The sequence below is a fragment of the Rhea pennata genome, chromosome 16 (genome assembly GCF_028389875.1).
Source record: "Rhea pennata isolate bPtePen1 chromosome 16, bPtePen1.pri, whole genome shotgun sequence".
In the NCBI taxonomy this organism is placed as follows: Eukaryota; Metazoa; Chordata; class Aves; order Rheiformes; family Rheidae; genus Rhea; species Rhea pennata.
In genome coordinates, this window is record NC_084678.1 from 4,249,750 (window position 1) to 4,275,997 (window position 26,248).

Sequence of the window (26,248 nt, forward strand, 5' to 3'; positions counted from 1 at the left end):
CATTATCATGGGTGTGGATTCCCCACCTCCTATCCTCACCCCAGCAGAGACCTGGCTTTTGCAGGCCTGAAGATGACTCTGCATCTCCAGCAGAAGGATGAATGGCAGAGTGTTGAGTGAATGGCATGTTATTTACACAGTGTGATAGCCCAGTAGGATGAGCAATGTGGCAAATCCTTCCTGTGCAACTCAAAAGCTCTCCCCACCCAAATACATTGACTTTTGCTGCCAGACCCATGCCAGACTCCTTGCAGGTCTACCTCTATCCCTGCAGGACAGGACCATGCCAATCCAATGCCAGCCACAGGCAAGCCCCCAGGGCCAAATTCATTGAAATGGACAGAAGGATTGAAGAGGGGCAATCACAAGGTTCTATCTCCTTCCCACAACTCTACCTCCTGCTGATGATCTTTTGATACTCAATGCGCATAAGGTGCCCACGGATTCTGGCCTGCAGCATAGTCAGGATCTTGGCCAAACGCTCATCTCGCATCTCTTCCAACAGGCCCAGCAAACCAGCTTTGAAAAACACCTGCAGGCAAGGGAATGAGAGCAGAGTTAAGGGCAGGGAGGGCAAAGAGCTTGGGGTGATATGACATGTGAGACTGGCCTGGGCTACAAGCAGCCTAAAGCAGGTACTTGGGCTGCGGCAACAGAGCAATGAGGGCTATGCACTGCAGGTCCAAGCACCCTGCACAGGCACAAACCCAGGCTCTGCACTGGTTGGAGACACCCACACAGATCATGGGCACAGCTGGACACCAGACCTCTCTGCCCTGTGCACATCCCCTCACAGCCTCTAGCATAGACTGGCTTCACTCTGCTGTGTCAGGTGGCATGAGGAGACAGTGTGGTGATCTCCTTCCCAACCTGCGTGTCCTACCCTCCTCAATCCCTTCAGGGGCCACAGAGCATAGGGCTTCATCAGTGCTGTAGCCAGGCAGAGAGCAAGCTGGACAGGGAGCGCATAGTGGAGTTGTAGACAGACACAGGAATGGCATCATCTCCATCCCAAGGAAAATGTACCAAGCTGCTTGGTCTCACCTTGGTATGACCAAACTTGTACTGTGAGTGGTCAAGATCCAGGGAGCTCAGCAGCTTCTCTGTGGCCTTTCTGCTGTCCACAAACTTGTCATCTGGGATGGCTGCTGGATTCAGTATACGGTAGCTGCAGGGACAAAGCAGAGGGACAAGAGCATGCAAGAGAACCCCAGCACAGAGGTGATGGCTCCTCCATCATTCCTGTATGCAGGTCATGCCTGTCACCCCTGGAAGGATATCTCTGCAGCACAGACTGTAGCCATGCATGGACCAGGAGCTCCAAAGTGCAGTATTGGGGTCTATCCCAGAGCAGGCCTCAGGGAACCCTGCCTGTACGTGAGGATGACTATGCAGGAGAAGGCCAATGGCTTCACCTTTCCTGGCCAGGCCCAGCCCAAGGTCTGTGTATGGTGTCAGCCCGAGAACAGTAAAGGTCCCAAAAGCAGAGGGAAATCAGAATCAGGATCCAAGGACCTGGGCCTTGCCAGCATCCACTTACATCAGCCCTGCGTTCAACCATCCTAAACATCAGCCCTTCACTGATGCACCAAGCTATCTACAGCTGGCACCACACGCTCCATGACTCGCACCACAGAGCCAACAGCAGAGCGATCCCGAACGGTGCGTGTGCTGGGCATATTGTGGTGATTCAGACCAACCCTGAATAAGTTGGGGAGCAGGGCAGGGTCCAAGCAGTGTGCTTCCCCCTAAAACATGTGTTGGCTGCTGGGGCTGGGAGAAGAGGGAGTTACCGTTGCTTGAAGTCTGCATAGAGGATCCTGTTGGGGAATCCCTTACGGCAGATGCGTATGCCTTCAAGGACACCATTACACCGCAGCTGGTGCAGCACCAGGAAAGCGTCCATGGCTCCTAGAGGTGAGAGCAGGGATGGAGCTGACATCTGTCCCTCAGGGACAGAGGAAATACAGCTGCAGCATGGGCTTGAACTCTGCAAATAAACTGCATTTCTGAGCATGGGTGTTAACCCATCCTGTGGACCTATGCTGAGCACCAGCACCTCAGCCTCAGCTCTGGAGGGTAGAAGTCAGCCTGGAAGATTCATCTGTGCCTACTGTTAGACACAAGTGCAAGGCGGTAGCACATAGGCAAGCTGAGAGCCCAGAAAAACTCATTTTCCCCAGTAGGGAGGACTAGCAGGGGTCACAGTGGTTTCCACACAGATATGCCAGGTCTCAGCAGCAGAAGGGTTGCTGAGAGTGAATGTTTGGGGAGAAGGTGGATGCAGAAGCTGGACAGGAGTCCCTGCCAACTCACACATAACGATATCACCCGAGGGAGCTGACAGGCAACTATCTCAGTCCATGCATACCTGGGGTCTTGGTCTCATTGGGGATGATGCAGCGGACAAAGTGGGGCTGAGTGGAGCGCAAGTTGGTCATCAGCTTGTTGAGATTCTCCTGTAGGGCAGACACGGGGCATGAGGCATGAGATGACATCTCTGCTATCCTACAACACTTTTCCCCAGCCCCTTCACCCAAAGCAGGGAGAAAGGGGACACTGGGAGCCCCTTACCACTATTCATGGAAGAAAGGGGAATTCTCTCCAGCTTGGTTGCTCTCTGTACTGTCCTGTCAATTGGGCAGCCCAGCCTTGTAGGAGGACCACTGTGCTCTGTCAAGGTGGGAGCACTGACAGCACTGGCCTGTCAGACATGTCAAACAGCACATGCTGGTTCGGCAGTGCTAGAGAGGAGCCAGATACCTCCCAAATATGTGTAGGTAAAGTTTTATCACAGAGGATGGGAGAATCAGCCACAGCACCCACAGGGCTGAGCACATTCCTGGAACACTGCTCTGCTGTTGTCCATTCGCCCAGACTAAGTGCCATGCAAAGCCAGGCCTGGCTCATGGCAGGGTCATTCTGCGAACATCTGCTTGGAGCCCTGTTTATCCTGGCAGAACCATGAAAGTGAGCCTCTGGAATTACTTCCCTGCAGAGCACCACCAAGGGCCACAAATCCAGAGGTGACTCACGCCTGCAAGGCTGCTGCATGAGGGAAGGGAGACGGGGTCCTGCAGGTGCAGCAGGTCTCAGAGCATGGGGTTATATTACACTTGTTTCTAGGCTTGATTTTTCTTCAAGGCAGGGCTCAAGCTAAGTCATGGCTCTGCTTTTGCTCAAGCAAAAGGCATCTGCACCCTTGGTCCTTCCAGACTGCCTTCCCCTCCTCATACAAGCTCAACCCATCCAGGACCTGACTCTGGGAGCGGACACCTGGCTACAGCTCCATACCATCATGGAGCAACTTCTTGCAGCAGAGGCCTGTGACTTGTCCATAGGAAGAAAGCCACATGCATCCCTGAAGGAGACAGGGTCAGAGACCTTCCTCTCATGAAACTCCCCTTGGCTACCAGAGCTGTTCGTAGCCCTGACACAAGTGCTGCCTTTTTACATCACCCTTTAATCATAAGGCTGTCACAGCAGGACACAGCTTTGGGCTCACGGATCCCTCTCTGTACTGTTTTTCATTTGCTTAAGCTCTGAATTAGACAAATAACTCCTGTGATAAGCATGGAATCAGGGAGCTATCAAATGGCTCAGGTCACTTCCCCAAACAGGAGAGCCAAGAGCTGCCTGCTCAGAGACCCGTAAGATCCTCCTCCATTTTCTTCTGCCCAAGGGCTGTCTTTCCCGCCGACAAGAATGAGGAGAGAAGTAGCACAGACTTAAAGTGATGTTCATGTAATACATTATCTAAACATCACTACAAGTCTTAACTGCCGCTCTCTCAAAGGTGAAGGAGCTGCCGGGCAGTGCAAGCATCACACGGGCGGAAGCAGCACAAGCCCCAGCTCAAAGAGAGCCATTGCTCTCCCAGCCTGGAGCTTCATGTCCTTCCCTAGCAGCATGGGGACAGAGCTTGCCCTTGCTCAAGGACAAGAGGATGTCAAGACCTTTCTCCTAGCCAGGACCACTCTCTGGAGACCCTGTGTCCTTGAAGAGCCCAAGAGCTCATGAGCAAGACACTCCAGAGTCTGGGCTGGGAAGTGGGACTGATACTGGGAGACTCTAAACATGCTTCTCTCATGGCACTGAATGAGGGGCTTGTTTCTTACCTTGTGCAGCTGGGACACTGTTTGGAAGGAAGCTGCCTTCTTACGTTTCTCCTTGGTCCCTGGCTTATGAGCTTCCTCTGTTGGATTGAAATATCAATTAATTAAATAAGTACTGCACTGCATCAGCTTGATTTGGAGGACTCAGAAGCACCTCCAAACTCCTCTACACTGGGAATATCAGTGAAACCCCCGGAGTGCCTGGTCTCTCTAAAACAGAGATGGCAAATACTGCAATGGTACGAGATAGCAGACTGCCAAAAAAGCCCTACCACAGCACCTCGCTCTCGTTGTTGCCCCCTGAGCTCTCAGTAACAGGGCTCTCCTTCACATATCCCATGTCACCTCCAGCAGGACCACACTATGTGGGCACAGCCTGATCCTGACCAGCCACCCAGGGCCACTAGGTCAATGAACAGCTGCGAGTTCAGAGTCCCTAGGCCACTGAGATTTTTAAGAACCAGTTTGGGTCTTCCCTTTGCCAGGGCTGCTAGGCACAGGAATGTTGCACCAACAGGAAGATGTGGGGATGAGGAAACTTTGCTGAAAAGGGAAGGAGGGACAGTGCACAAAGAGGCATGAGATTGTTCCTCACCTGAACTAGAGCCTACATAGTTCTCATACAGGGAGGCTAGGAGCTTGTTCTGGGATTTTTGGAAGACTGCCACCACTGTCTCATTCAGGGGGTCCTTGTTCTTGTCCAGCCACCCAATGATGTTGTATGGCACCTATTACCAAAGAAGAGAGGCAAAAGTAAGGACAGACCAGCAAAGAGAGTTGTGAATACTGAAGAAGAGCTAACAAAGGACGTACCACACCAGCATAGTGCACCAGCTCAAAGTGGGCCTCATATTTCCTCTTTTTATCTGGTCGGGGCTTCTGGAAGTTAGGTGACTTTCCAATATGGTTGTCATAGAGCTTGGCTTTGAATGACATGTCGGAGGCTTTTGGGAACATGCACTCCTCTTCAAGGATGGACAGGATTCCCAGTGGCTGCAGGGAGAAGGTGGTATAAGCTCAGTGTTGCCAGGTGCCATCCCAGAATGGGGGATTCTGTGCTACTGGCCCAGGTGAGGGAAATGACATGAGACATCTGCCATGGGGCAAGCTATCACTGTTCCTCTGGTGTACCCCAGGACGCATGGACCACTGCATTCCTCCAGCCAGTCAGAATAGGGCTGGCCAAGCCTGCAAGTCATGGGGGGCTTTGCAGGTCTTTCAGACTGTCAAGGGAGAGGAGGTCCTCTCCAGTATCCTGACAGGTATATTTTTTTTTCCAAAAAAGGTGAGTTTCTTCCACTCCAGTGGTAGAAATTTTTACCTTCTCAATCAGGTCGATGCAAGCCTGCAGGTCCAGGCCGAAGTCAATGAAGACCCATTCGATGCCTTCTTTCTTGTACTCTTCTTGCTCCAGGACAAACATATGGTGGTTGAAGAACTGCTGCAGTTTCTCATTGGTGAAATTGATGCACAGCTGCTCAAAGCTGTTGAACTGCAAGAACAAAACAAACCTGCTTCAGCAGGTGGAGCTCCAGAGGTGAGTCTCCAGAGTAGACAGCCAGGAGCTCACTGGAGACTGGCCCACAGGAGTGTTAGAACAGTCCTTGTGAGCTGCAGATGTTTACTACAGATAAATGAATTCAGGCATAAGCTCTTTTCCTTATCAAGGCCAGTAGTTTCTTGCAAGAGATAAAGCTGTCAGGAACTGAGGGACTCAAGTGTCTAGTTACAATTCCCCTCTATTCACTGCTGGGAACCTGCAGAACTCACGTCAAAAATCTCGAAGCCTGCAATGTCCAGTACTCCAATGAAGAACTGTCTTGCCAGCTTGGTGTCTAGAGTCTTGTTGATCCGAGCCACCAGCCACTTGAACATACGATCATAGGTGGCTTTAGCCAGGGCTCCCACAGCGTAAACAACCTGTCAAAGAAAATTACAGAGCAGGTCATGATAGGACTCATGCTTCTACTTTCGTAGAAGCTACAGGATGCATGAAAGAGCTCCTACTGGCACACAAATAGCAAGCTAGAGAAATCCAGGGTTCGCAGTTACAGTATTTACACGGAGACTAGTTTTCACGTGCTTGCAAGCATGTTCTTGTGCCCCTGGCCTGCACTTAGGCAGTCTCCAAGGTGTTAGGATACAGATTCAGTCTAAAGTGCTATTTTCAGAAGCTTTGTGGTTGGTAGAAGCCTATATTACAATGACTTTGGATAAGACTCCAGCCCCTAAGTTCCTCTTGAATTTTACTTCAGGACTGGCTTGCACTATTCAGACAAAGTCTGGATTCCTAAATGATATGGCTGAAATAAGACACAAAGTACTTTTGCTATGTTTGAGCCTCTGACAAGATCAGTTATTTAGGTGAGATTTCTACTGTCCAGAGCTGAATTCTTCATGAGAGTGTGGCTGTGTCTGAAGCAGACCCATAGAAACTGAACCTTTTCTAGCTTTCGATCCAACCAAAATTTCAAAGATACTGAATTGATATTCCAGTGTTGGTTAATGTCCAACATCATCTGCCAGCTCTGCCACCAACTTTCCCAGCTCCTAAAGGCAAGTAACCACCAATATGTCTTCTCATGGTGTTCTGGGGACAACTCCCAAACCTAAGAGAATGAACTGAAGCACCAGGCATCCTGTCCAGGAAACATTTTACAAAGAGCCTGTCCACAGAGGAGTCACAGAGCCATCTGAGCATGCAGTTCTTATCCCAGGGTACTCACTTGTTCTACATTCTGACCTTTGGTCACATATTCATTGCCCACTTTCACACGAGGATGGAGCAAACCTTTGATGAGATCAGCTGAGCTGATTCCCATGAGGTAGGCAGCTTTGTCAGCACCTGTAAAAAAGTACCAAAGCATGAGGAATCCAGCAAGGAAGTCCTGAAAAAAAGATTACCAGCTTTTCTGCTGATCAACACTAACTCTACTGTTGTTTCACCTGCTCCAAAGTTGCTCCCAGTGTCTGAAATGTGATTTCCTAACTCAGATACTGTACATGGTTTTTAAAGTCTGGACTTCCTGCATAAGAAGTTACAGTTTGAAGAAGATGGTCTTAGCAGATCTGTTGTAGCTTAAATGGTTTTCAGTCTTCTTGATTTTAGGAGCTCTACCTGTTCTCCAGTGTAAGCGTGGACTTCATACTGTGCATTCACATACAGTGAATTTGAACTGATCCTAAGATATGATTTTCTTATTCGTCTTTCACAGACTCTTAAGAGCAGACCATAGCTAGAAAATCACTTCTGTAAGTGAATCCCTTCTGTTAGATCAAAGTCCTCTTTAATTATTAGGTAGCAACTGAATCCTGTGTTGACATTTCTTAGGGAAGGGGAACTCTTACGTGAAGAAGAACATGACAAGGTCTGTTTCAGGCAGTCATTTTTGCTGGATCTCTGTCTCAGGCAACGTACAGTCATTTCTTAACCTTCCAGTTAAGTGACAGGGACAGAGCTCTCCCTCTCCTGCCCTGCCACAGTGCACTGACCATAGGAAGGGTCATACTGGAAAGTCACTCTGTCTTTGAAGCTGGCTCCATGACATCTGGGACAGTGCAAAAACAGTAGAAAATATCTGAGTTTTGACTTTTCTGGATTTTTAACAGCTTTCTCTGCAGACCGATTATTTTCTTAGACCTATGTTTTGCACAGGATTCTCCTAAGCAACAAACAACGAAATGTATTAGACAGTGATTGTATCCAACTCTAACTGTTCTTCAGGAGGCTGGGACTCAAGAAGGGCTTTTAGCCCTGATCAAGGCCTGGCTCCTATCCTGCAGACAACATGCTGTGGTAGGGGTCTAACAAAGAGCTAGAGAAGAGGTGAGGAAGGGCAGGAGAACACTGAACAAGGTAAAGCACAGAGCCAGGCTTCTCTGTGTTTACCCAGTACATATTCACAGCTCTGTGGCAGCCTGTGGTATTGCTGAGGCAAGTGTGAGGCAGATGAGACCACCTAGTGCTTGCAGAAGATGTTGTCCCCCAAAATACCTGCTCCTGCATAAGCCCCTTTGTGAACCAAAGCAGATGGTAAGACAGTGTGGCTGCTTGGGATTGTGGCCACTGACCTTCATGGACCACGCCAGGGATGTTATCACAGACAGTTCTAGGAGCAGTTTGCACACCCAGCCCAGTTTGGGAGAACCTGGCAGCATGGAGACCAACTCACTTTCAGTGCCGTCAGCCTCTGCCTGCTCTTCCCGCTGCTTCTGCTTGAACTTCATGTTGCCAAAGTGCATGATAGCGCCCACTATTTTATAGGAGCCATATTTCTCATCATTGCTGAAGCCCAAGATGTCCATGGCATGCTGAGGAGAGACAAAGTAGTACAGACAGAACAAAGTCATCCCTCTGAGATGAGAAGGGAGGGTAGGTGCTCTCACTGTCTCCACAGGGGACTCCCTCTATCCTGTGGGTCTGAGGGCTGAATGGGACAGGGTGCTTTACCCTGTGTGCAGCTAGCTGAGGAATCCGGCTCTATGGGATTTTAAATATGGGTCCGGCTCCCCAAAGGCCAATTTGAAAGCAAAAGAACAAGGCTAGCAGCGACAAGCAGGAGGCTTTCTGAGCTGAAGCTGAAGGACTGTATCTCTCATCTTCATAATAAGGGAAGTGTGCATGTGCTACAAGCCCTTCCTAACACGGGGGCTTGTTCTCTCTTCTCTGTTTGAAAGGGGTGTTGATGGGATCAGATACACTCCATTCGTCCTTACAGGCTCATAGTGTCTGCTGAATGACTGCAGTAAAACAGAGAAAACTCACAACTAATTTGGAGAGGGACACAGAAGAGCCGGAACACATCCTCCCATCTGCCTAGAAAGTGGTTCTGAGACCAAGCCCTCCCCTAAACCCTCATCTCTAGCTGTGTGGTGTGAAGGAAATGCACATACATCTGTTGCCATGAGTTCCTCGCCGTCATCCAGGTTGTCCACAGTTGTTACACCCTGAGAGCAGAAGTGGTAATCATAGGGGTTGAGCGAGAGCAGCAGAATATCTATGGTGGGGAAGACATACAGGGAGTGAGATCAGTCTGACAGAGAAGAAGCTGGGGGAGAGAGGTAACTTTGGATAAAGATGAAACAGTAAGGCTCTAACAAAAGCCTTTGGGGCCATCAAAGTGCAGATTTTGCCTGTGAACCCAGAAGTAGCCCCACAGTCCTCCAAGGAAGGCTTGTGCCAGCAGAGATCTCTGCAGTACTCACTAGCAGCACTGTCCATAGAGAGGCTGCTGGTAGCTGCAACATCATGTTTGGAGATTGCCCTCAAAACCCCAGGAGAGCCCAACCTAAGAGGACACTTGCATTGGGCTCTGCCAGTGCTGGCTGCACACAAGCATGAAAGCTCCTTTTAATCCCCTTTAGCTTCCCATTAAATGTGCTTCCTTCCAATGCCCCATGCTTGCATTGTCTCCAGTAGCCTGGAGAATGCGATGTTCTGCCCATTCCCTTCTTGTGGACATGGGTATCCTCCCCTTCAGGGCTAGGGGCTGACTGCTTTGGCTAGTGCGGCTGGTCCCTGTCCCCAACAGCACAAAGGCAGGTTGCAGTTTGCCTGTTCCAGCTCTGTCTTGCAAAAGGATGTGGCTGAGAGGAAATACTAAAGGGGTCTATTTGGAAGAGTCTTAGAACTGAAACTTTGTTGAGACCATGACCACTTTGCCCAAGCAGGATGGGAGTTCTCCTGAGCAGCATCTTTTAAGCTCAAACCCTACATCTGCCTAGCTCTACCCAGGCACTTAGTCTGTTGTCATCTACATTCACTGGCTTCTAAAATCCCCTGGTGTCTCTGAGTAAAAGTCCTCAGGTTTGTCCCAAAGCAGAATGGGAGGTTTAGGAATCTCAAACCAAACCATAGGATGGAAAAATCACTTCCTGCCCAACTTCAGTCAGAATGGAGGAGATATGGCTGTCTGGGCATGACCCCTGGTGGGATATCACCCACTATGTTGACCTCAACCAGGAGACATCCACTGGCAGGGCAGTTTCTGCACGCTCAGACAGGCCCTCTCAAAGGTCCATTTTTTCTGTGACTGTGCCTCCAGCTTGCTATCTTGGGACATGGCTTGGCTGCAGACTGATTTAGAAGTTGCCATCCATTCCCTTGTGACCATCAGATAAGATTACTGCTCCGCATCACTCTCCAGACCTGCCTAATAAGGTATTGTTTTGGAGCCAGTAGCCAGCTCAAGAGCCTACAGACATGAGGCTGACCACCCTGGGGGATTGTGTCAGCCATCATCTTGCAGTGTGGAGAAGTTTTCTGTGCACTGTGTGTGACCTGGCACCTGGAGAGCAAGGCTGCTCAGAGCACAAGAGGTGGCCTGAGGGCAAAGCCAGGGTCAGCTGAGACTGTCCCGGGGAACACGTTCAGTATACGCCTAGGCCGGAGTTACTGCTGCGAGTGAGCCGTGCAGCTGTTTTCAAGCTCACTTGAAATAGGTCATCTTGCTAGGGCAGCAGAAGGAGCTTAAGGATCAGGACAGGCTGAAATACACATCCACTACCACAAAACAGGTGAATAGCCAGCCTGCACATGCCGAGCTTAGTGCTGTACCAGCCACATACCAAGGAGTCTCTCTGCATGGAAGCTTAGCAAATTGCACTCACAGCCTGCAGACAGACCCTGAGTGACCACTTCTCTGCTCCCAGACACTCGCAGAAAAGGTTCGAGTTTGGCTTCTCAGTTTAATTGTGAGGATAAAGGAAGCTGGACTAAATGACCTCCTGAAGCCTCTTTCAACCTGAATTATCCTACAAACCTACAACTCTACGCAACTAGCAAAATCTTTGAGGGCAGTGCCTCCATGGTGAGCCAAGTTGTTCGGTGCCCCTGAAAGGCAGTACCGCCAAGCTGACAACAGGTCTTCCTGGCTTTTTTCAAGCAGCCACACTGTAGAGGTTGTGCTGCAGCTTTGGTCGCCTTACCTTGCAGCTCTGGTTTCTTCCCAGAGAGGATCTGGTAGTAGATATGGTAGCTTCGCTCTTTGGGTTGCTGGAAAATCACTCTTGATTTTTCCAGAAGATCTAGAAGCAAATAGGGCAGAAGGCTTAGAAGGGGACTCATTCTTCCCTGGAGTCGACCTAGCATCAGCACAAATAGCAAGATCAAATTCTTTCCTCCTGCAGCTAGCATGTGTTTACTCACAGATGTCGATATCTGCAGAGGCCAGCTTCCCTGAGGGGCCAAAATGGATCCGGATGAACTTGCCCTGAAATATTCACAGGGAAGTGAGCACTGGGCTTGTCTAGACAGGTAAAACGCTAAACAGTTCCTAGAAACCTGAGAATTTAGGCCCAAGAGCCTCTTCTTTTCCTCCAAGACACAATATGGATATCAAAGGCACCTGTGGTTGACGAGCTCAGCATCCCAGAGCAGACTCAGGGTTCGGATTGGCAGGGACCGGACAGCTGTCCCTCCCAGCACCAGTGCTCCAGGCTGTGGTTACTGGCCCCCCTCACCATTTGGTCCTGCAAAGGACCACTTCTCTCCAGCCACAGATTATGACATGGGGGTGATTCATTCTGAACAGTGCACTATTTACTGAACTGACTTAAACAGGGGAAGCCTGGCCCAACAGTTCATCCCCACTAGGTATAAAAGCTAGCCTCCTGCTACATGCCTTGGGCCCACACCACACAAACACATGAATGCCACAGATGACGTCTTCAGTTTACATAAGTAAGTGCTGCACATTAGCTGTGCTAAGATACTCACAAAACGCGAGGAGTTGTCATTTCTTATGGTTTTGGCATTGCCAAAAGCTTCCATAGCTGGGTTTGCCTCAATGATTTGATCTTCAAGGGTGCCCTGGAAAACAAAACCAAAGGGTGCATCAGCTCCCACCCCACCAGAGGCGATCTGTCACTAATGCAGCAGGAAAACAAAGTGGCGCTCCTTCACACATCATCCTGCTCTCCTTAGAGCCTGCTGGTGCTGAGGCATCTCCTTGTCTCATATAGCGGATGCAGACGGGTTCTGGGATCAACAGAGCTGAGTTTTGCAGCAATGTTCTCTGTGGCCTTCTCCTTGCTTAAACTGTCCCCCCCCCCCCCCCCCCCCCCCGTCCCTGAAATCCAGGCTACACTCCGCACGAAGAAGTCCTGAATCACTTTCTTAGGCTGCCACAATTTGGAAACTGAAGGCAAGGGCATGTTGTCACTGTAGCAGTCTGAAACATTTCAGGCTCTGACCCTGACAGGCATTTTCTCTTCCACTAAACCCAGCCCTTGGACTGTTTGAATCACAGTACATTATGAATGAAGAGACCCAGAAAATAGCCTTCATCTATGACTCTCTACAGCAACAAAGTACACAGCAAGGCTATAGTGTGCCAGGAACACATCACAGATCCCAGCTGGCATGATCTGCTGAACTCACAGGAGATCTTTTGAACAAACCCTCAAACTACCCACTCCTCCAAACTTGTTTTTCCATTCATGTTTCGCTAGCATAGTTCAAAGATAAAGAGACAGTCTCTACGTAACATAGGCAAAGCAGGAGAAGAATTGTAGGAGAGACACAAGAGACTCATGCCAAGCCACATGAAGGGCAGTGGGATTTGACAACAGGAGGAGAGTTTGGTAGCACAGGCACCTGCAAGATATGGGATGCAGGATTTTTCATGACAGGGTCTTTGAGTGCCCAAGCCCTGACTTACAGTCCATAGCGCTGTCCTGCTAGGTAGGGACCATCAGACCTGGGCCCTGCCTGTCTGCATGTTGGGGAGCTGCACTGTCATTTCAGAGGTGGGGCCACGACTGCTCCCAAACTCCACAACTCCAGGCATGTGACAGGCAAAAGAGCAAGGGAGCAGCTGTGAATAACACACTGTATTTTGCTACCTAGATATCCTTTGAGCTGTTATCTTTGAATTTAGTCTGATCAAAAATTGCTTTTTCTGTTAGGTCCCATAGGGGCTGCCCTAGAGCCCCCAGAATCAGCCCCCAGCTATCCCACTCTTAGTAACTGTTTGCCCAAGTGGCCTGAGACTCATGCATTAATGATCATTTCCCATCCAACGGGGCAGTGAATGCATCTGGTTGCAGGCATTAGCTAAAGGCCATCCCCAGTGTTCAGATGGAAGGACTGAGAGCCAAGGACATACCACAGAGCTGCTGAAATGGCAGAGCCCTTAGCTGAGTTAGGGACTCAATCTTTCCTGGATTTCCAGAAATACTCAGTTGTTGCCCCTGCCTTTGAAGCTAATGGAGCACACAGGAGGAAGGAATCTTCACCTGGACCCCCCAGATGGAGATATCCTCAAGCAGAGGCTAAATTTGAGTATCCTGACTGGAGTCTACCTCTGCTTCTCTCACCCCTGAGAAAGGCACTGGCTGCCTGCAGTGCTGTAGGCTGAGTCAGTTCAGGCCTGTGCAGCACCTGGTGATTTCCAGGCATCACTAGCACCCTGATCTCTGCAGCCAGAGCGCAGCACTGCCCATGGCAAACAGGCCTCTGCCCTTGCCACTCAGCGCCACCACCTTCTGTTGAGCCTCCAGGCTGAGTGGGACTCCCAAAGACCCCAAAGTGGAGGCCTCACCTTCCCTTTGGAGGAGCCAACCCCAACAGCAATGCAATTCAAGCTAGGCACCCCACAGGCAAACACTGCATTAATTAGACATTAAAGCAATTGAGCGTAATGATTCCTTAAAAGAGAAGCTGGAGTCAGAAAGGTGGAAAGTCACTAAGAGGTGAGATCCCAAAGTCTCAACCTACGGAAAGGTGAGAAATACAAAGCTAAGCAAAGAACTGCAACCCTGCCCAGATGCTGGGGCCACTCTCACTCCCAAAACCAAGAGAGTTGCCCCACATGGGCATTTCCCACTGCCCTGTCACAGCTTGGTGGCGCAGCTGAACTCTGCCTCAACAATAAAGATCAGGAGCCTGTAACACTTACCCCAGTTTTAGTGGCAGGAGTTGCCTAGAGAAAGGAAAGAAAATTGTCTTTAGAAATCCAGAAAAGCCAGGCAAGAACCACAGGAAGCATGATCAGAAAAGCAGGACATGAACATTTAGTGCCAAAAACCGTCCAAGAAAAAAGATGGAAGGATTAAACTTTTTAAGATATGCCAAAAAGTTGTTAAATAGATTAGCTCAAGAAAAAGAAGAAATGCACCAAAAAGCAAGAACAGTTAAATCCAAACCCAAAGAAGAGGAAAGGAAAATAATGCCGAGGAAATGCTTGTCTGATACCTAAAGCAGCCAGTTTGCTTCTACAAGGAAAAAGCAGGCTGGAGCCTCAATGTATCAAGAAGAAATAAGCAATTGCAAGGGCAGCTCAAAAATAACCAGCACCAAAGAAATGCAAGAATCAAAACAAGAGCAAGAAAAGCACAAGGGTAGAAAAGGATCAAAATGAACAAAAGAAAAAAAAAGAAAGAGAAATGGATAAAAAGCAAGGCTTAAAAGAGACAAGGTGGGAAATGGCTGGTTTGCTCCATTCCTTTAATGCTCCTTAAGAAGGTCATCTGTGGAGTGTTGAAGGGGAAAGAGAAGATAAAGAGGGGCATCTTAAGTACCTCTTATGGGCTGCTCAGATTGAACAGCCACTTAAAAATATCCATTTCCCCCTGAGCAAAATAGTTTCAAGCCTTGCTTGTTCAAAAGTCAGGGAAAAGCCAAGCCCTGGGTGGGTCAGACCAAAACACGCTTCCAAATGCAAAAAGTCGGGGGAAGAAAAAAAAGCAAAAAGAAGAAGGGGAGGGGGGAAAGAAAGGAAGAAAACAACAAGAATTTGTTTCAAAAGAGGGGCTTACTACTTTCTTGCCCGGTGTGTCGCCCAAGGCTGCGACAATGGCAAAGTACTGAATGACCCGCTTGGTGTTTACAGTCTTACCAGCACCAGATTCTCCGCTTAGAGTAACAGAAATACACAGATCAAAGACAAGAGGCAAAGAAGAGGCAAAACTTTAAACAGAGACTCCACAAACCTGCCAGGCTGCCCAGCCACCCCACTCACACTGCCAGGTAGGAGAAGCAGGTATCGGAGGGACAGGAAAGGCCGGCACTACCAACACCCTCCAGCCCAAGCAGCAGCTTGTGCAGGAGGCCCTGCCATGCTGTCATGGGCCCCCGAACAGACCCCGTTACAGCAGAGCCACGTCCTCCAGAGCAAGCCCGCCGCAAGGCTGGGCTTCGCCTTCCTCTGCTGAGGGGCTGCAGGGAGTCAGCTGCCGGCCGCAGACGGGCAGATATGGCCAAGCGCCGCGGGAGGTGCCCGCACACGGCAAGGCTGCGCCGAGCTTTGCCTCTCTCTGGGCATGCAGCCCTCACCCCAGGGCTTCAGCTGTCCCGGCTCAGCAAGAAACCAGCCCTTTCCTGCTAGCGCTCGGATAGTTTCGGCACGCTCCAGTTTGTTGGGGGTTCTTGGAGACGGCGCGGCAGATCCCGCACAGGCCCGTGCCGCTTCCGCGCAGGGCCCCGGCAGCGTGGCGGGCGCCGGCTGGCAGGCCGAGCGGGGCCGGCGGGGCGGCCCGGTGCGCGCGGCCCCTCGCGCGGGCAGTCCGAAGGCCGCCGTGAGCTCATCCCTATAGTTAGCCGCTTTCCTATTGTAATCCCAGATCACAAAGAGCGGGGGGGAGTTGGGGGAATGGAGTCGCCGCAGGACAGGAGCCAAGCATCTCTCCGCAGCCCCTGCGTTACCTAATTAGGCTATGGCTGAGGCTAAAAATGTCCATGGCTCCTGGCAGCAGTGTAGGGTCCTTTAGAGTCCTTTATATAGCCCTTATCTATATGTCACTTGAAATTAACCTGGCCTACCTCCTCCCACATCACCCTGGCCTCTCTCCTCCTCCCCCATCGCCCCTCCGACCACAGGCACCATCTCCCTCCGGCCTTGGCCTCCATCTCCCCTCCCTCTGCCCACAAGCGCAGGGCAGTGAGGAGCCAGCGTGGTCCTCGGCCGAGTGGTGGCCTAGCTGCGGAGATGCCTGCCCCAGCGCTCAGCTGTGATTCCCTGGGGAAAGATGGCAGGCTGGGCTCCTCCTGCGGATGCCACCTTGCCTGGGGGCTACTGCTGGCGGACGGGGTGCCCCATGGCAGGCTCCCGCAGCTGTCGGGGGGTGCCGAGGAGCCGGGCTCTGAGGCCCTCGCAGGGCTTTGTCACCTGGCGCAGCCGACGGGAAGCTTAGCAAGACGGGCTGGGTGGGCTGGACAGCTGCCGAGGGAATGCGGTGGGGGCCACGGCTGGGTGGCACTCCTCAGGGGACAGTTACTCATCACCAGGCAAATCTGGCCCCTCAAGGAGGCGAGCATAAGGGACCAGGGATCTCAAAGGCTGCTTGTACCCAGGAACTTAGGCTAACAAATAGGCACTGGAGGCACAGAGAGGGCAAGAGCCACTTACGTGATGAGCATGGACTGGTTCTCGCGGTCTGGAAGAGAAGGAGCAAACGTTCAGCTGAAACCCACCATCCCAGAGGAAGACAAGTATCGCCCACGGCCCGCCCTGAGCAGGGTCCTCTCTCATGTGGCCCCTCTCTGCCTGGGCTGGCGATCTACTGCCTCCCCCGTCCACACCTAGCACAGCTCTGGGTGCATGAACTCCCTGGGAGAGGGGCCCAGAAAGGATGGCTACAGGCACCTTCACGAGGTGTTTCTCGCCAGCCTGCTTGGGGATTTCAGCCTCATGGCAGAAGCCTTGCAAACTGTCTCTCTGTCCTCACCTACCAAACTTCTGCAGCAGGAAATGCACCAGCTGTTTCTTCCCTTTGGAGTCTGCTTTGCTGGCTCAGGGGGCTGAATCCTGTCCCCTGCCTTGGCACAGTGACACAGTGCACCTGGATCACACGGACACTGGCCCCATGCCTTTTTGGAAGGGGAATGCCCTGCCTCATCTCCTGGGCTACATTTTTTGGAGTTGATTAAGAGTTGCCTGAGCTCAGACCAAATCAGCATCCTGAAGGCTTTCTGGGCTGGACTTGGCCCCAAACTGTCCCTAGAGTCAGGTCCTAATCCCTTGTAGATGGGCTTGTGGGGCAGGCGGGAGGGCAGCAGGGAGCTTACTGCGCAGCATGTCGTTGTAGGCGTTGTCCGCGATGGAGTAGATGTGGGGGGGGGCCTCAGACCTCCGCTTGCCCTTGTAGGCTGCCACCACGGGAGCAGTGTAGACAGGAAGCCACTTGTACGGGTTGATGGTGACACAGAACAGGCCCGAATAGGTCTGAAGGAAGGAAGGAGATGGCTGAGGGATGCCCGGAGCCATGTGCACAGCCCCTGAGTGGCCTCATATCTGTGAGGGATATGGCAATGCCTGGGGAGCTGGCCATGGCCAGGGATGCCATGGGGACCAACATGGACTTTCTGTGAACCTGCACGCGCCTGCGGGCAGGTCCCTCTGGGGGCACCTCAAGCATTTCCCATGCGTTACGTGCCCCAGAGCAGGCAGCTTACGTAGATCATCCAGTGGGAGTAGCGGCGCCTCAGGTTGTACAGCACGGAGGCCTCATTGAGATGCGTCAGCATGGCCATGTCTTCAATCATGTCAAATTTAGGGGGGTTCATCTGCTGCAGCTCGTCCTCCTTGACAACCCGCGTCTGCAGGAGGAGGGAGGAGGGAGCATCAGGAGGGGCCGTGTCAGCCATGCCCAACATTCACCCAGACCGCAAGGTGACAAGCTCCAGCCTCTACAGAGACCTTCTGGTCCTCTGCCTTGCCTTGTCCTCTGGGACACCCCGAGCTCTCGTCACCCCTGCATGCACACGTCCCTGCCCCACGGCCACAGAGTCCTTCTTGCTGCCAGAGGGGAAAGTGTTGAGCTGCCCGGACACCAGTGCTTGAAGCATGGGATGGACGCTCAGTGCGGGAAACAGCTCGGCCCTCACCCTGGGGTCTTTGAAAGTCTCCGAAGCCACCAAAGGGCAGCCCTGCTATCTTGACATTGCTCAGAGAGACTTCTGGTTCTTTTGGCCAACAGCTGAAGTGTGTACCCCATCACTTATAACTGGATTTATTTAATCCTGTAAATCCAAGCACTGGCAAACTATCACATTACATATCTGGCCTGAATGGAAGAAATTCAATTTAGCAAATGCTCCTGTTAATAAAGCTTAAGTAAAACATTTCAAAGAGATTTTTTTACATGTGAATATTAAACCCATGTGTGTTAGGTACTAAAAGCAAGAAAGTGGAAGGGAGATTAAGGGTGAGGTTATTTTACCTGAAACTACTTCCATTAGAAACGCTAATCCAATGAAAGTAGCTGTAGTTTTGTATTTTGCAAAACCATGATGTTTTAAAAAAATAGTTTAATGAGAGAACAGCAGAAAAGGTTAGGAAACTGTTTTCATCTACAGAAGCCGAAGAACAGAATTTTAACCACAACATCTTAAAAATCAAAATAAATTCTTCAAACTGACTTCCCGCAAACAAATTTTATTTTGTGTAGGGAAAAACAGTTCCAATTTTTGTCCCAATTTCAGACCAAAGTATTTTCAAAACCTGACATTTTTCAAAGAAAATTATATTTATTTCCCTTAGTTAAGGCAGATATGGGGAAAAAATAGTGAAAACCACTGCTCATTGCCTCGTGGAGACCCTGTTCTGTTTTCCAGTTTTACACCACTGTAAGCTTGTGCATTGCAATAGCATTTCATAGGCATGTGACTCCCATAGCTGAAAACATCAATACTAATTAAGCTCATTTGTGGTTATTTGTACTAGGTATTATCCTGAAAAATAAGAACTGATCATTGCTTGTTTGCCTCACTATCCACTGCTGGAAAGCTGCAGTAACACCACTAAACGTAACTAGTCTCGCCTCCAGCCACCCTACTCTCTAACTCTGCTCGCTTTGGGAGGTTATTCCTGGCTGGGGCAATGAGACCAGCCAGTGGACCTAAAGAGGGAGAGCAGAGTTTGGGATCTGGCCCGAGGCACATAATAACACATTTAGATTTGGCAAAGAACAAGTCCTTAATCATCCTGGTGATCACACATGCCCGCAGCGAATGGCACACTCACACTTCCCGCACAGTCGTTCTTTGCTTAGAAACCTGTTCTCCAAACAGAACCACTCTGCCTTACACTGGTGTAAATCCAGGCTAAGAGGAGCAGGAACTGGATCCTTACCTTTTGCTTTGCTCTTCACAGTTAGCCACACATTCAGCATTGCAAAGGGCTGTTCTGGAGTAGGCGCTTCCTTCACCAGCCCTCCTTACGGCTGGGGGGAGGCACGGCTGGGACTTGTGCTGGGGAAGCCTGACTACCTCCCTTTGATCCATCTCACAGGGTAGATCAGTTTTGAAAGCTAACATCTGATGGAGGAACGCTGAACCATTGACATGCTTGGAGAGGAACTGGCCTATGTGTCCTGACGCGCTGCAGTGTGACAAACACCACAGCCAGCCCTCGGGGGACGAGCGACCGCGGGGCATGCAAGTGTTATCAGGGAGAGCTCGGCTAGGTTCAGACACGATCTCATCTCACATATCCCCCCCAGCACACATTCTTACCAGCCCTTGAAAAAGGGAAGACTTTGCTTACTTGCTTGTCTTTGGTTTCCACAGTGACTTTGCCACCAGAACTTTCTTTGATTTCTACTTCAATATAAGCCTCCTTCTCATCCGGAATCCATGCTCGCTTCTTCCCTTAAGGAGGAGAGGAAAAAAAAGAAAAGAAAAAAAGGAGGGAAAGGGAAGGGAAGGGAAGGGAAGGGAAGGGAAGGGAAGGGAAGGGAAGGGAAGGGAAGGGAAGGGAAGGGAAGGGAAGGGAAGGGAAGGGAAGGGAAGGGAAGGGAAGGGAAGGGAAGGGAAGGGAAGGGAAGGGAAGGGAAGGGAAGGGAAGGGAAGGGAAGGGAAGGGAAGGGAAGGGAAGGGAAGGGAAGGGAAGGGAAGGGAAAAAAACAGGTTGAAATGGAGGAAACCATTTATCAAATGAAGGCCGCATGAATGCAGTCTGATTATATGGAAGGACAATCATTATTCCTTCCTATGCTCTTGGTCATAGGAGCTGGGATTTCTTTGATTTTTCATGTTTGGCAGTTCTTTAATTTTCCCAGATCAACTTTTATGTTGACAGATGACTGCTGTTTAATGTGTACTTGCATTCAGAATGTCATGAGAAAAATGCAGTTTAGAGGAGACAAAAATCTTATTTCTTAAGTTGTTCCTCCTTTGCTGTGTTGAGATAGATGCAAAGCTTGCTGAGCATATGCTCATCCCTGGAGCCCAGTAACACTGTGGGCAGCAGAAATACCAGTTGCAATACAGTGGGGTGGCTGGGGCAGAATGGGAGGGCTGTGGAGCAAGCGCTGTACACCTCCAAAATGAGATGGAGCTGGAGACAGCTTCACCATGCCACTACACATTCAGCCTATCTCCCTCTGTCCTTTTGGCCACCACGGAGGAAGACGAAGGGCTGCCTTCTCCTTGCACTGCAGCTGAATATGACGGGACAGTCAAAACCCTGCCTTTCCTACTTCTGAGATCTTCTTGTCCTCCAGTGTGGTGGGGGGCAAGTCTCCAGATCCTACAATACCAGTTCCCGTATCATAAGCCCTGCCACACTCAGCCACACAGGTAAGGGGGCAGGGATGCTTTACGGAGACAGCTATGGCCAAGGGCTCCCTTGGAGGCTCTACCTGCTGGCTGCAAGCTTCTGCAGGGCTTACCATCAAATGGAATTGTCTGAAGCTTCAGCTGCTCTGTGTAGCTTTTCCGGAGGTACTCAGCAGCCTCCCCAAACTCGCTCATGTCTAGCATAGACATCTTGCTTGGCTGGAGGGAGACGGCTTGACAGCAGCAAAAGAAGAGTGAAAGACACCTGAACGCTAAAAAGAGGGTAAGGAGAAGGAGTCAGTGCACAGAGAAAGAGCCCAGCAGTGGGCTGCCAACCAAGAGAAATGCAATTGCCAAACATGCTTTTAATTTTAGAGAGCAAGAAAAGACAGTGACAACAATACTAGCTATTAATAACTGTAATAATAATGCAATTACTGCTCTGCCCTGCACTACAAGTCCCAACTACGTGCCCTGCATTGCTTTAGTGCTGAAATCTATATTCACATTTTGGATGTCATTAGAGTCCAACACCTCTTTTCTTGATAAACTTAGCTAAAAATTATTGCAAGTTTATAGACCTGTTGAGCACTAGTGCCCTGTCCAAAACCCATGTAAAGACCTGGCTCCTCATTCCAGAGCAATATTGCAGACAATAGCAGCGAGGGTGGAAGCACTAAACCTTGCAAAATCTCTTCTAGACGACCACAGTGACAGCTGCTTGGAAAAGCGCTTTTATGATATTGCTTCCTATTTTCTATCTAACACAATAGCGCACAGCAGAACCTCAAAATGCCTTAGCTATTGCAACCATTGCAACCCACGCTGCTAGCCAGTCAGTCGGCAAAGTGCACAGATCTCAGCAAAAATGCTCTCGATTAAGGTCTGTCCTGCCCTCCCCTGCACCGCCACAGTCAGTTCAAGAGCCCCTGTCCTCTGGGAACAGCTATCCTGCAAAGGTGAAGCGGGTTAGTAGCACAGGACAAGCGTGCACACAGACATGCTCTTTATTACTAACCTCGGCGATAGGACTGAGTGGCTGTGTGTGTGCAGCAAAGCCCCTTTTTATTGTGTCTGTCAAGGTCAGAGTGGGAAAAGATATGTCAGAAATTCCCATGTGTCATGTCCCCACAGCTCCATTGGTGCTGCTGTCCCACTGCCCAGAGAGACACAAAAGGCAAACTTCACTTTTATCTCTCTGCAAATGCAGCCTGGTTATTTTTATTCCTGTATTGTCAGGCGAGTACAAAGGCAGAGTGAGAAACGCCAGCTTTGGAGGCAGCGCAGCTCTCCAAGGCTATCTGTGTCTGCCTGATCTAGAGGGGAGCTGAGGAACAAGAACTTTGCTGCTGCTTCTCCTGCACCTGAGCGATTCTGCTTTCTTCCTCATGCCCCTGCCAGAACCGCTGTCTGGTGGAGAGCAGCACCGTCGGCATGCTCCCCAAGCCATGCACAGCCGAACCTCTCCCTCGGCTCTGGTTCAGCTTTTCCATGCCCATGCGCCCCAGGACGAGAAGAAGGATCCCAGGGCTCAGCCCCTGCTACCACGTTACCTTCTTTCCAAGGACTTGCCTTGTTTACCAAGGAACATCAGCTGCTTCCTGCATTTAACAGCAGATTTCACAAACACCAGAATTTACTTTTCTAGTTACAGGCAAATGAAACTCAACAGTTTTCTAAGAGGCGCCTGATTCTTCCCCCAGAGCCACAGCGGCCCTGTGGAGCTCAGCCCCAGGAGGGCACATGCGCTGCTTGGGAAGGGCTGGGCTCGAGCCCCCAGCTCTGCCCTGCTGCACTGGGCCCAAGCCTGGCAAAATCTGCCCAGCTGTAACCCCTGCGTCCTGCGCTCTCAGAGCCCACGGGGCTGCAGGCAGCGAGCTTGGCTCATGGCTAGGACAGATTAAAAGACTCTCTTGACAGAGAGGTTGCTGTACTTCCCCCAGAGACACCAGGCACAGCACAGTGCTCACGGCCTCGAGCCCGCCTGCATCCCAGCAGCTCCGCTACGTGTTCTCTGAAATGGGAAGGGCCAAAGGGTGGCCTGTGCCACACTCAGGGAAGAGTAATTTTAGTTGCTGGCATCCAAAGTGAAATTATGTTTCTGCCCCTCTGGGCTCGCAACGTTGCTGCCTCCCCAAAGGACTCTCGCAGGCCGTTTCCACCACAGGCAGCGCTCGCTGCAGGACAGCCGGTGGCATTTAGGAGTTCTGCTCCTCTCATTGCCTCTCCTGTGGTGTATTTAAAAAGCAAAGCAGGCTTGGAAGCTTTTGCCCCACTCCTCTCCCTCTCCCCGCGGCAAAGCCGATTGGAGAGGCATTGCAGTGGCAGCCCAGTGCTGGGCAGCCCCGCTCGCCGCAGCCATGGGACTCTCGTGGCCACTGCCCAGCGACCAGGCACACGTGGTCAACACGCAGGCTCAGCATGCCCCTACCTGGGAGCAAAGGGCCTGGATGGCCAAGCAGCCAGGTGACTGCCAGCGCATGCCACGGCTGGGGACACGCTCACCAGGCCGGGGGTGGGGGGTGACCCCCTCTCAGCCCCTCCACGAAACAACACATGCTGGTCCTCCTTGCAGTGTAGCTTTGCTTCTTCCTTGCTGCAGAGACATCTTATCCTCTTGTGGAAGCAGGCGTGTTTGTTGGCTGCTTGGCTTCAACACTGACACGTATGAAATGAGCTGCAGCAACCTCCAAAGGTGCAAATAGTTTAGCTACAGCCAGACAACCTGTGAGCTGCATGCAGGTGCCGAGCACCAGGGCCCTGCCGTCCCAGCTCGGGTGGTTTCTCTCATGGCCATTTCTCTCTTCTGCCTGAAGGTACTGCAGCACCGAGCTGAAGGGGAAGCTGAGGTATAGGATGACTAGGGATTCGTTACACAGAGCACCCGCTGGCCAGCACACCGGCACAGTTTTCTGCCACAATCAATGCTCAAAGCACCTACAGCAGTGTGAGAGTCTGGGCATCCCAGCCTCACCCTGGGGAGCATCCTTCCCACAACTCTGCAGCCCTCCAGTGACAGACAGGCCCTCTGCCCTCCCATCCTGTTTTGCAGTAAAGACTGTGAGATTTATGGGTGGAGAAGGGCCCTGGACTCTTCCCCTATGTGTTGAGCCTCCAGAGAGAGGATAGCCAGGCTCAGGGACAGGTTAACATTGTCCTCATTGACTGTGTAGTGTAAAGTTTTTCTCCATGTTTGTCTTCCCTGGCACATAGGGCATGTTCCTTTGGTGAAACAAGGTGACTTTGAGCTCATTAGGATAAAGCAGGATGTAAGCCCACACCTCCATGTCCGGGGGGGGGGGCACTCTCCCACAAGGCTGGTGGTCAGCAGTTCATGTCCTCATCCAGATTTGAGAAGAGCCTAGGTTCACTGTGCGGAGCTGGACACTGTGGGCACATGCAGATGTAGCTGCTATACCCTCCTGGGGAGATAGTCAGGGGATGCTAGCACTGAAATTCTACTTTGCCTGGTGTCCAAGAGGCATCAATGTATTCAACTGTGCCAAGATGGCAGTGGTGAGAGGCAGCAAAAGCAGGGCAGTGTCCTGAAGAACAACGCAGTGCAAACAAGCCTTGGTTGACCACGGGTTCCTCTGAGGTTAGCCTGGTGGTCTTCCGCCTCACTGTTGTGAGCTTGGAGTCAGATTTCCACCCACATCCTGGTGGAGCCTAAGGCCTTTGGCAGGTCTGGTGCCAAGTACCTTTGCCACGCGTGCCCCAGCAGTGGGATGAGCTCTCGGCCCAGACCCACCAGCTGGCCCAGCCTCACACATTCTTCTCAGGGCATGTACCCACCCCATGCTCTGCTCACCCCCTCCCTGCCTTATCTTTAAAGCGATTTTATTTTCGGAGATTCCTTCTACAGTTCCTTCTGTTAGCCATAGTTTCTCTCCCTCTTTGAAGATGTTCCAGCAGGGCCCATCAAAGGCCTAGCAGATCTACAGACAGGGAAATATGGAACGGTCACTCCAGCAGCTGCTAAAATGTACTTCCTTTAGTTTCGGACATTTTCTAAGCTGGAGGTTGTGATGTGGTTTTCAGTGTGGTAGGGAGCTCCTCATATTCCTGGGAAGGCCCATGCTGTGTCCTGCTCACACACATGTAAAATGGGCATCTTGAGTGGCGCAGCTATGGAAAGAGGTTTGTATGAAGCTCCCATGAAACCCCACAGGCATAACTAGGAGCCCATGGCCTCTAGTCCGAGCAGAGAGGAATTTACTTTAGGTAGTTAGAGTGTGAAGCAAGCAGTTTGCCTGAATGTTTCACCCATCCTGTGCAACCATCCCTAGCTGCAGAAGCATCTCCCTTGGCCATCAATGTGCTATCTGCTCCCCCTGTGGCTCTATGCTTGACCCACTGGGATCTCATGGCATGATGGAAGAGGAAAGGGCTCCTCAATTTTGCTCCTGAGGATGGGAGAAGCCTCTCTCCATGGGACATGACACCACCAGCGCTAGACTACAGAGCAGTTCCTTTACCGAGCAGCATTTTACAGCCAGATCAGTGCCTACCCAATCTCAGGAGAACCAGGAGGGTGCCCAGAGCCCAGTCATCCTGTGCAGTAAAATCCCAGGGCTGCTCCCTGACCCCATAGGAGGAATGTTTCCCATTAGCAAGTTCTGATAAGTGACAGGAAGGAGAATTACTCTATGTGTCAGACAGTTCGCTAGAGGTTTCTACACTTAACATATCAGCACTATCAGCTCCCTGAAATGCACTAGAGGGGACTGCAAAGGCAGCTGATTAGATAGAGACAATCTGCAAAGGGGCTATTTAAGGCATATTTCCATCAAGCGAGAATGTCCACTTACAAGCAGACAGGCGAAGGTGACAGGCCAGTGCTACAAGTCTGACAATGTCCCTCTGGCTCAGCCTGGCCATACAAGCCTGTGGCTGCAAGGCTCCCTCCAAAGCAAATACCAACATCATGGATGTGTTTTCTAGGAAGCACTTTTTCACCAAAAAGCAATCCTGCCTTCTAGGACTGAGACAGAGTCTGGGCTACAGCCTGCACTAGGAACCATTTTCCTGTTGTATTCCTTCCCCACAGCCACATCCCACCAGAGAGCGAGAGAGATGATAGCAACCACAATCCCAGCTCTGCTTTTAATGTATTCCTCCATATCAGCAGAATTATTCCTGAATTTACAGGCAGAAGAATCAGACCCAGCTCCTTGTTAGAGAGGAGAAGAGGTGGTGGTCTCAGTACGATGGCGTCAGCTTTAGAGGGGTCTATGAGACTTACTCTCAAGGCCCACATGCTGGGAAGATGTGGAGCAAGGACAGGGATGTAGCACCGACACTGCTGCAGGGAGCCAAAAGAGGCACCCACAGGGCTCAAGATAGGGCACAGTGCTTAATCCCTTCATCTCTGCTCCCTGGGCCCCTCCAGCATGTGTGTCCCCTACTGCCTGGACATACCACACCAGGAATATGCTTTCACCTGCATCCCCATCTGGCTGCCATTTGGCCACGGATGAGGTGCTAACTTCATAAACCTTCAGGAAAGTATGTGAACTTGCTGCTACAGTGAGTGCCTCAGTGCTGTGGAAGCAGCTCGTTATGGCATGAGGCTTCTGCAGCATGAGGGTGCTGAGGGCTGAGCCTCTTGGCACCTCGCTTCCAGTGCAGCGGC

General features: G+C 51.0%; 1 protein-coding gene across 2 annotated transcripts in view; it reads right to left on the reverse strand.

Moving 5' to 3' along the window:
- MYH7B (myosin heavy chain 7B) overlaps positions 1–20,885 on the reverse strand; it is a 31,720-nt gene extending 10,835 nt beyond the window's left edge. Inside the window, exons 1-22 of one of the 2 annotated variants that reach the window (XM_062589493.1) lie at positions 20,727–20,885; positions 19,601–19,704; positions 17,509–17,652; positions 17,122–17,278; positions 16,463–16,490; positions 14,874–14,970; positions 14,015–14,038; positions 11,833–11,925; positions 11,263–11,326; positions 11,043–11,141; positions 9,009–9,112; positions 8,288–8,426; positions 6,842–6,960; positions 5,886–6,035; positions 5,437–5,607; positions 4,929–5,108; positions 4,711–4,843; positions 4,119–4,195; positions 2,372–2,459; positions 1,794–1,911; positions 1,045–1,168; positions 396–532 (exon numbers count right to left, since the gene is read on the reverse strand). In XM_062589493.1, the coding sequence (XP_062445477.1) occupies positions 396–532; positions 1,045–1,168; positions 1,794–1,911; positions 2,372–2,459; positions 4,119–4,195; positions 4,711–4,843; positions 4,929–5,108; positions 5,437–5,607; positions 5,886–6,035; positions 6,842–6,960; positions 8,288–8,426; positions 9,009–9,112; positions 11,043–11,141; positions 11,263–11,326; positions 11,833–11,925; positions 14,015–14,038; positions 14,874–14,970; positions 16,463–16,490; positions 17,122–17,278; positions 17,509–17,652; positions 19,601–19,704; positions 20,727–20,823 (2,447 nt within the window). In that variant the 5' untranslated portion in view covers positions 20,824–20,885. Of the gene's footprint in view, positions 1–395; positions 533–1,044; positions 1,169–1,793; positions 1,912–2,371; positions 2,460–4,118; positions 4,196–4,710; positions 4,844–4,928; positions 5,109–5,436; positions 5,608–5,885; positions 6,036–6,841; positions 6,961–8,287; positions 8,427–9,008; positions 9,113–11,042; positions 11,142–11,262; positions 11,327–11,832; positions 11,926–14,014; positions 14,039–14,873; positions 14,971–16,462; positions 16,491–17,121; positions 17,279–17,508; positions 17,653–19,600; positions 19,705–20,726 lie in introns of those variants that run through there. The other variant, XM_062589492.1, reaches the window with a different exon arrangement.
- Between the last annotated feature and the right edge of the window lie 5,363 nt (positions 20,886–26,248).